Consider the following 9,992-nt stretch of genomic DNA (forward strand, 5'->3'; position numbering starts at 1 on the left):
ATAGGAAACTACAAGTAGAATCCTGCTACTGCGGATTCACAACGAAGTAAATATCAGTCCCGGTGAAAATTTAACAGAATATAGACTGATTTGACCGCCCTCGCAAATAGAGTGAAGATGGATTTATGCGACAGTTGATAGTATACTATTTCACAAATGGCGACAGTTGACAGCATGCTAAATCATACAAGGATAAAGAGTTAGGTATGACAATGTTGTGGCACCATTTGCTACCGACCAAAATAACTCCCCCTTAAATACATTTGTAGGTCATCGCCCCATTGACAACCCCCTTGTTAGTAGAGTGTGCAATATAGCCTTCTCTTCGTATAATATATATATGTTGTTATATAACCACTTATAAAATATATATATTGTCTTGTGTGTTAACATATTAATTAAAAAGTTGTACATACTTTATATACATCAACACGAGAGATAGAGAGGCATGCAAAGCTAACAACTGATTCTGAACCACACACCGCCTCACAACCTAACAGGGGTGGGCCCGGAGGGGGACCAGGGAGAGGCCACAAAAATTAAAATAGAGATGCGAATTTGCAACAAGAAATTCATAAATTGAGAGAATATATAAAATGTCGCAAATTAATGAGTACTACATATAACCTTCTACATATCGGATAACAATTCTGGACCTTTTGCGACATATGTTGTTATTTCAAACTAATCTGGGTGGTGTCGATGAAAAGATAAGGAAGTATTTAGCGTTCGGTTTGTAATCCTATTCCGTATATTAAAGTTAATACTATTTACTACTACATATAATACAAACTCTACCGGCTCGTGCGACGTGCGTGAACCATCAATATAAAACTATTTAGTTATTTACTAAGCATACCATGTATGGAAGTTATAGCATACAATACACGTTATCTGTCTCTGGATCCCATACATAGTTCACGATGACGGTACTGCGCCGAATGCACAGAGTGCTCTCTCCAATCATCAAACGCACAAACGCACAATGGACAAGATTAGCAATATACTTAGGCATATTTACACTTTTATACTTAACAGGCATATTGTGGCTACTCAGCTTTGTGATTCCTACAGTATTTGTCTCTATCGTCTTATTTAGAACGAAGGTATGCTCAGATTTCGCACGCCGAATACGCATAAGGAGTTCCCTGACTGACAGCTCGATACTTCCCGACTACTTGGTTGCCGGCTGGCAAAGTTCAGTGTTTGCGACTTGGTATGAAATCATGAAAAAATGCATATTTTTGTATATTTGAATTTGATGGGCTCGTTTGAGCCTGATTGAGAGCTACACACTGGCACTCAAAGTGTTCATGTCGGGTATGAACGAGATATATATCTGCACTTTGTTGGGTCATTACTATTCGTCTGGTGTGCAGCTGTATCCAATCCATAATGAAGATATACGGCCAAGCGACTAAAGTTTCGTATATATTGTTTAAGTGTACCACATACACAACAAGATTGTACTTTTATTCCGAACTCCACTTTTCATGTCGGCAATTCCTTGACATGTAAGAGTCAATGATGCAATGCCATGTGAGAAATGTCGACATCGGAGACTATTATGGTACTTTATAGTACGAGATTTTTGTTTTGTTTTGTTTTTTAAAGTAGAAGCCCCGCCGGAGAACAATGCCGATATGTGATTAATTTGATCAATTTGTGCAATCCCATATCACAAACCAGTGTGACAGTAGGAGATGTCAGTGTAGCCAGTGTACCTCCATCGAGATAGAAGTGTTGTATTCTGCATTGAAGCACGATTCTCAATTGCATGTGCGAGTTTTAGTCAGGGGTTATCATGCCTAATGGTCTTAAAAACGAACCCGAGCGGTCGGAGTACCAGTATAGAAGCTTTGTGCACGCTCGGGAGCTTTAGCCGTGCATTTTTCAACTTCAAAAAGTTGGCATACACTTGGCGTATAGTCATGCACTCCGGTAAAATTGTGCAATCCCATCTCATTAGGCATGAAACTTGTATACTAAATAGACTTTTTTCTATTTGACGCTGGATGCATCCTGATTTTATGCGTGCGAAGGCTTCATTAACTTCTACTCTCTACATCTATGTTCGCTTTGTATCTATAGATATAGAACATTGCATCGTTCGATACATTCAGTCTTGCATTATAATCAGCAGTGCACTACATGCATCGAAGTCGACACTCCCATCTGAATATTCTAGCATCTCTTTTTTGTTTTGTTTACTAAATAATTGCTTCAACTAGTTGTGTGGAAGTTTGCGATACTAAAGAATGCCTAAGCCAAACGTGGTTGTTTAGTTTACAGGCATCTCTGTATTATGCACATCTAAAGTCATCTAACGGGCACATATTCGCTCTGTAGGTACGATGGAACCCCGGATTTGGGGACGGCCGGTGTATGGGCCAGAGACTCGTCTGTACCGTCGCGCATGTACCAAACACCCACCAGTATGATTTACAGTAATTACCACGGCCAAGGGGCACACGGCACAACTGTCATAAACATGGACGAACGGCCAGGATGTGATATAGCTCAGTCCTATATCTCAACCGGTTCATATCAGGGAATCTCACACGGTGCTACCACATTAAATACGGAACAAGCATACACGCAAATTATGATGCAACCACCTATACCGCATCCGCTTGAAACACCCTCAACAACAGCCGTGAGATACCAACAAACTTGTCTGGCAATGCCGTCTAGAATGGAACGGTCCACACCAACCCCGATACATCACACGTACGCTAAAAGCTTATATAATACTGACAGTCCGGAACAGAGGGCGTCGACATACAACGTGCCACTATTTAATCCGTTGCCGGGACAGACTACACACTCGCATATATTACCCTCTTCGGAGAACTTAGCTGCACCCCAAACCCATAAGCAACCACTGAACAGTGCGACAGTGCCAGTCACGTCGATTTATAGGCATGTCGATTTAGTTAAAGACTTGGCACAAACCAATTTGACAGGGCGTGTAGCGGCGAGCTTTAGTGAGGGATTGGGATGCCCAGACGAAGTGTATGGTCTGTCACGAACTCGAGGAAGGGACTCCGATACACCTCAACTGGATTTCAACCAAGGTCTTGTGCCTCATAGTCACCCCTTAAACGTTACCGAGGATCTGGACTGGGGATCAGACAGTGAAGGCGACGAGGCTATCAGTAAACCAATCCTTGCTCATGGCTTCAGTAGCGGAGAAACAAAAGCGAACTCTAGCCTTGCCTTTAAATTGAAAACGAACGCAAGTCTATCCCAACCTACAACGTCGGTAGGTACGCGATCAGAGCCCTTGATGCCTATACAGGGCAAGCGGGGGTTTATAAGCGCAGAAGATTACATGCAGACAACCGGAAGCGCGGCAAATAGTCCCGCCAGTCACAGGTCCAGTATACTCAGACAGGAGAGCACTCCCACTCCACACTTCCACAATGCGACGCTACACTTGCAATCTCTCACCAGCCACCCTGTCAGTCTTCCCAACAGCCCGAAACATACCTCCATCCCACCCTTACACTCTCATCCAAATACTCCATCCGCATCTCAGAAGAGGTCGAACATGGGCTTTATCAGCGCATCTGACTTCGCATCGGTCACAGCCACAGATTCAAACTGGTTTCGGTCGCCACAAAATGTCGCTAGTACAACCAGTTGTGCAGTGAACAACAACGACATAGCCAATCGATTGGGTGTCACAGTACCATTGAGCTGTGCCCGCGTAATATCGCCAGAGCTGAACGGCAGGGCCTCTGCCACCAATGAAACATCCCGAACTAGCTTAACACATGCACTCGGCGCCACAAGTTCTCTAGCTGATACGCATATATCCTCTATAGACAACAAGAGTCCCACCTCATCAAACAACCCAAATGACTCTCCCGGGCATGAGATGCCACAGCTCTTCCCCACCCCAGTTGCGGTATCGGACAAACAGCTTCAAAACGACCGGCTGAGACGTTGGGCGTCGCTGGCGGTGAGTGAAGGTTCCATCGACGAAAGTGCGGGATTGGATCTCGGGAATTTTGGGGCAACCGGCCACGGATGTGATCGCATCGATGCTTCGGTTGTCGTAGGATATACTAGAAGGATACAGTTCTCAGGTTGTATAACGGCAGAAGGCGCCGAAGGCACAGATGCTCGGAATGGTAACCCCCGCTTCGATCGAGAGGAAAGCGGGTGTCTGAACCAGGGCAATGGATACGGAGAGGGCGAGTCATGGGAGAGGAAGAACGATAGTTCAATTCATCCACAGCACATCATCCCCACAAGCACTTCCGGCTTATTCGCAACCGCCCTCCAATCACACGCGTCAGGTGATACAGACACAGCCAGAAGCCGAAGCCGACCTCTCATCAGTGCATCCCCGACGACTGGTGATCAGCAACAGGCGGAACTACAGCCGTCACCATTGGAGACACCCGCGGAGGAAGCCTCGGATTCCGACTATGAACAGGGACTCGAATGGCCTCAACAGGTGCGTCTGGCGTCGCGCTGGGAGGATGTGGAACTGCCCACGGGCGGTCTGACTATGAATATGCTTGCGGTGCAAGCCCGCGCGAATGATCCCAGTAAGCAAATGGGAGTTGGCCCCAACTCGCGCCTGCGTGTGGTGCAGGGACGAAGCAGCCCGCCCTCGCACGACGCGCTGAATCGTCTGTCTGGCGAGTGGGAGAATGATAACTACACAACCACCAGCTCGATTATGTCATACACCATGTCACAATCGCAATCTCAAACAAGCGCTGTCCCTGGTGAAGGGCACGCACACTCAGACAACCTCGACCAGGCCTGCACCAGCGGGGGTACTACCGAGAACATCACCTCGCCGGAACTCAGTGGCCTACGTCTGCCCTCTAAAGGCGAGAAGCTGAGGCTACGCTTGCCACAGCCCGACGCGCGAGAGCCCGCGAACTTTGACAGCTGTACGGATGTGTCCGATGGCTTTGATTTCGACACGGACACTGAGAGTGATGTCAATGACAGCGGGTCTATGTTGGGATCCTCCGCTGGGCGTGCAATGGCTGGCATTGGCATTAGGAGTACGTCAGGATCGTTCGATTGCACACTGACCGACAGGAGGCTCGGCTCGGCGTCCTTCGATGCCGTGGGTACCAGGGACGTTGTCTCTGTCGCGCATTCGCCCAGCGCGTCGCGGATGTTCGGTACTCAGCTGGATAGCCAGCTACACGACATGTACCAGCCCAAAGTGCCGTTGGACCACCGTCTGAACCCGTGCTTACGCATAGCCCGCCCGTCCCAATTGGGTGAGGGCATGCGTACGGAGCCCATGCTGATACAGTCAACCATGGCTCCCATTGGTAGGCAAGGTAAGTTCTGCTCTGCGAGTTGTGTTTATTTTTTTTAAGTTTTATAGATTCTCGCTGACTACTATCTGCCGAACCTGATCAACCACTGAATGTGTAATAGAAAACCTAGCCCCTCAGTATCTAAGTTATATTTTAGTCAGCATGAGAGCTGACACATCGCGTGCATCTCCAAGCTAGCGAAGATGCCGCAACGCCACGCATACTTTAAGCGCAACCCTACACAACACAAGTTTCCCCACAAGCAATGCACCGGTCATTCACTATCGCTCAGTACTTGTCCACTTTGTAACATACATGTGCAGTGGTTGGCTCAATGGTCTACAACCCCACCACGCAAAGCTGGGAAGGTAACGAAGAGGCTCTGTTAGACTTTGACGACACCAGACTGTCCGCTCGACCTACCCGGACTGTACCGGCGCTGATTACGTCTCTGGGAAAGACTGGCGCGCTATCTAAGGTTGGTTGCTGGTTTAGGGATTCATTTGAGTAACCTCGTCTGAGAACGGTACTGTGCTGTATACCTAACCATCTGATTTTGTACACTGTGAGCATAAGCGGACATTCTCAGTTGATTACTTTACATCGGTACTGGGATTTGACTGTGATGAACACTCTGATACCTATGTGTAGTGTGACCAATTTTACATTGCTATTCGTACGTATGCCTACGTAAATTAGTGCGGAATACGACAAGTGGTACGTCCCATTCAATTTGGCGCTATTAGGCTGTTTTACAGTAAGATTATGTCAGTGTTATCATACTGTGTAGGTAGCCTTAGGATGCAAGTGTGATTACTTTTACCCTTCGTTTGTTTCCCCTGACGATTCCGAGAGTAATATGTTTCTGCCTTAGTGAGAAAGGTTCTTGCATCGCATGTATTTAATCATCATCAGATGACGGCAACTACAACAAACAAACGTTTAATGTCTCTGCAGAATAGTATTAAACATGCATCGAACTTCCTTCTTCGTGTACACGGTCTCCTACGCTTCCTGTGCCTTCTAATAATGTTTTATATATTCGTATAATATTATACTAACTCTTGCTTGTCAGCAAAGGTCGGTGTGTTTGCTGTGTAAGCACTTTGCACCCCGTTTTATGGTTCGTGTCTCGGTCTGAATAGCTCATCGGATTGTTGTAGAATGTAAGCTTCATCACGTTATATAGTTGATCTCTCCAGAGTATACGTTTGTGCGTCAAACTGATACCCAAGTATGTAGGTGGTGCTAGAAATAGTTATTTTCGGTAAATGTGTATGCATTTGTTCCGCGTGCAAGCCATGAATGGAACGATATAACCCCTTGAGAAAAACGTGCATACCAAGAAATCAACATGCTTGTGTGTAGGAGGTAAAAGGAATGATCTTTGACTCGGAGCGTGCATGTTGGCGAGGCAATGAAGAAGATGTGCTGGATCTGAGCGACAGTGACTGGAGTGAAAACGATGGCAGCGATTCAAATGACACTCGCGACGAAAACTCACTTCTAACGCCTTCGAATGTGTATGCCAAAGGTGAGCTAGCCAGAGTTCTTATTATTTTGTTGTATAATATAGTTCAATAGTTTATAGGTTATACTCAAATATAAGCCTGTGTGCACTGAACTCACACGCATTTCGTTGGGTATATGTAGTAGAATATGAATGGGAACAGACTTGAGAGATTCACAGCCTTAAACGTTTATACATAGTCTTGTTCTATCGTCTACCTGTGTGACTGCATGGTACATGCACAAAAGTACAATTTGTCGTTTCAAAATCTATCCGAGTAGTCATATGATATGACGATATAGAAGCACAATTATGAGGGGCGGCGGGGGGGGGGGGGGTTGTTTTGTTTTTTGTGTACGTGTGCGTTTATGTAAAATGAACAACATTGCAATAATACAATCAGACCAATATATACATGCGTACTGTTGTTGTGCCAATGGTACGCAAAGGAACATTTAGATAACTCATGACCTGCCTGTGTTTAGGCAAATACAACATGATGTCGTTGACTGGTAGAATGGTAAAGGTGCTCTCGCACTGTTGTAGCCGCTAAAAGTATATCGCAATGATACGCGAATAAACTACTCTTACGTGAAATGATTCACTTCTTTGCTCAATATGCACTCACCACCAATTTAATATGCGTTCTACACTACTATTTAAAATGCGTTATAAATGTTTAATACATGCATCCTACACTACTTTTTCGATCTGCACACAAATACCTGCTGAATTTTAAGCAAGATATAAATTTTTCTGCGCTACGCTTTCGGGCGAATCTGTGTAAGGTTGAAAATAAGCTAAAAGTTAGCCTAGTTTATATACACTAGAGGTTGGTCCGACTTTTATACGCTGGGAGGTGAATATACCACTGCTTCATCCAACAAAACTAGCCAGCCACGACAATAGATACAGTACATTGACTGACGTATGTATAGCCTTTGAAGTGTGAAGTCTTGCTGAAACACTATCTATCCATTGTTTTATGCCGTATCCACTCGATACTGATGGTTTATTCTATCACCACGGTAATCAGACTACACGCAGGCCTTTACAATAACCTCAGAGCTGCGAAAGCAGTGGTCCGAGTCGGAGACGCAACACCAACGTTTGGGTCTATGGAACCAATCCGTAGAGGCGAAAGGGAACCACTTGAGCGTCGCCTGGGCCGTCAGAGAATTGGATGTCATCAGACAGCTCTCATAAATATTAAAAAAAATAGACATAGCAAATTCGTCAAAATACTTCATTGGTTGTATCAGATTCAGCTATACTATTTTTTTTCCACGTGTTTTAGTATCAAATTAAATAGACAGTCACCAGAGTAGCAACAGCTACTGTGAAAAGATCTGGAAAAAAATTGCACGCTGCGCGAGCAGCGGCTCAGACGGCCACGTGCCGGTTGTGTACTTCTTATATACGAACAAGCTGTCACCCTTGAGCTTACTGCATTGAATTCCCTCACTCATCGCACCTCAGAAACAACGAATTAATTCTGCATTTCGACTTTTACTGAATGGCCCTCACATTCCTTATTTACATCATGTGTTTACGTCGAATATTGGTCAATGTTTTCAGTTTCAGTGCCTTCTGTAGTGTATACTGGTATCAGACTGTTTTCTAGCCCCAAAGGATCCAACATTTTGCAGTGTGCCCATTGTGGCTCACTGAGGACTATTTTTCTAGCCCGTATATTAGCAAGTCATGCTGTTGTATCGCTCTCATGCACTACTGCCCAGAGCGAAATTACCTTCAGTGTTAGCAATGTTTCTGTGTCTATCAGTGATCAGTCGAGCAGTGCAGCCAAACATATAAGCATACTTGAGTCTCTCACTGAACTGTTAAGATATATATAGAGTATTAATATCTTCGTTTTGTAAACTTATGGTGCTATTAAATTCTCGCGTAGTGGAACAATAAAAACAGAGATTTAGCTACCGCATGAATAGCAATAATTACAGTTGATTGCTGTTGATGGTGTAAGCTGATATTGAAATAGATATTGGTATACTTTTCCATTACTGCCTCCTAACTTCAATTCGATTATTTACCCACCTATCTGTGTAGTAGACTCAGCCACTTGACAATCTGTGACGATCTGAACTGGAAATGAGATATTCTTTCGCGTTGACTATTTTCAGATGTTGATACTTTGTGTACACATCCATATAGAGAAGATTGAGAAGCTGCTGTACTTTTCTTCTAGTCTGTCTACGGGTCCACTTTACAAACTGAGAGCGAAGTCTATCTATCACATGCCAGATACGAGTTGAGCGTCAGTTTGAACCCTGATAGAAATCTATATCGTCACCAGTTGGAACGCGAGGAGTGAAACAAAAACATAGGGTTTAGCTTGGATTTTTGCCGCCAAAAGACAACGACCAATAGGAAAGGTACATCTAGACAGTTTTCGCTAGGTTGCCGTGGTGACGATTTCACGTGTAAAGCCACTTATCATTGAGTAGTAAAGATGTGTACACAAAGAGACCTAAAAACACCTACCTAGAATATTAGCTTGAAGAACGAAATATACAATAAATACCAGTTATTCATCAAAACAAGCATGCAACTACAGAGAGGTAGCCTTCTTATCGCCCAGCTCCCGCTTGATTGCAGTCGGAGATAGTAGCTCTGCGATATGGTCAAATGGGGAGCAGATTCGAAAAGTAATTGAACGCGAACATACTCAATTCGCATGCCTGAGGTGTCTGAGGCATATGATTTGTGTTTAATCATGTTCGTCACCAACCCTACCAAACGTCGCAAAACGAATGGTTTTGCGGGTATTATGATAACGTTTATATTTCTGTTCTACTACTTCGAATTACATTTTGATGGGAGAGGTTCGAACAGTAAGGCAATATACTCTGGGCCGCGCGCGAATTTATTCGGTGAAGCGTATGTTGATGTGAATACGATAAACACTACACAACGACGCCACTGGGTTGTTGGTGAAAACATGTACTCGTTTGTTGATCTTGGACTAACGCACGCGGAGAAAAATGATCTTCTGTTATTTGAGCCGAAACTCACGCCAACAGGTACGATATTGTATAAATAAATATATATATATATATATATATATATATATATATATATAGTATGTATATATATATATATATATATATATATATATAGTATAGTATATATATATATATATAGTATATATATATATATATATA

The 9,992-nt window shown here is 44.0% G+C and overlaps 1 protein-coding gene across 1 annotated transcript; it reads left to right on the forward strand.

Annotated features, from left to right (window-relative positions):
* Window positions 1-2,390: 2,390 nt before the first annotated feature.
* Window positions 2,391-8,034, forward strand: SARC_04707 (hypothetical protein). The gene is made up of 4 exons (XM_014301445.1): window positions 2,391-5,321; window positions 5,624-5,778; window positions 6,669-6,834; window positions 7,847-8,034. Exons 1-4 carry the CDS (start codon window positions 2,417-2,419, stop codon window positions 8,014-8,016), a joined length of 3,396 nt encoding a protein of 1,131 aa, XP_014156920.1. The 5' UTR covers window positions 2,391-2,416; the 3' UTR covers window positions 8,017-8,034.
* Window positions 8,035-9,992: the final 1,958 nt, after the last annotated feature.

This window comes from Sphaeroforma arctica (genome assembly GCF_001186125.1).
Source record: "Sphaeroforma arctica JP610 unplaced genomic scaffold supercont1.275, whole genome shotgun sequence".
Classification (NCBI taxonomy): domain Eukaryota; class Ichthyosporea; order Ichthyophonida; genus Sphaeroforma; species Sphaeroforma arctica.

Excerpts from the sequence above, each read along its gene's own strand:
- SARC_04707 (XM_014301445.1), top strand. The coding sequence starts at position 2,417 with ATGTACCAAACACCCACCAGTATGATTTACAGTAATTACCACGGCCAA. Across the intron at positions 5,322-5,623 it reads GGCTCCCATTGGTAGGCAAG|TGGTTGGCTCAATGGTCTAC; the intron begins GTAAGTTCTGCT and ends ATACATGTGCAG. Across the intron at positions 6,835-7,846 it reads TTCGAATGTGTATGCCAAAG|ACTACACGCAGGCCTTTACA; the intron begins GTGAGCTAGCCA and ends CACGGTAATCAG.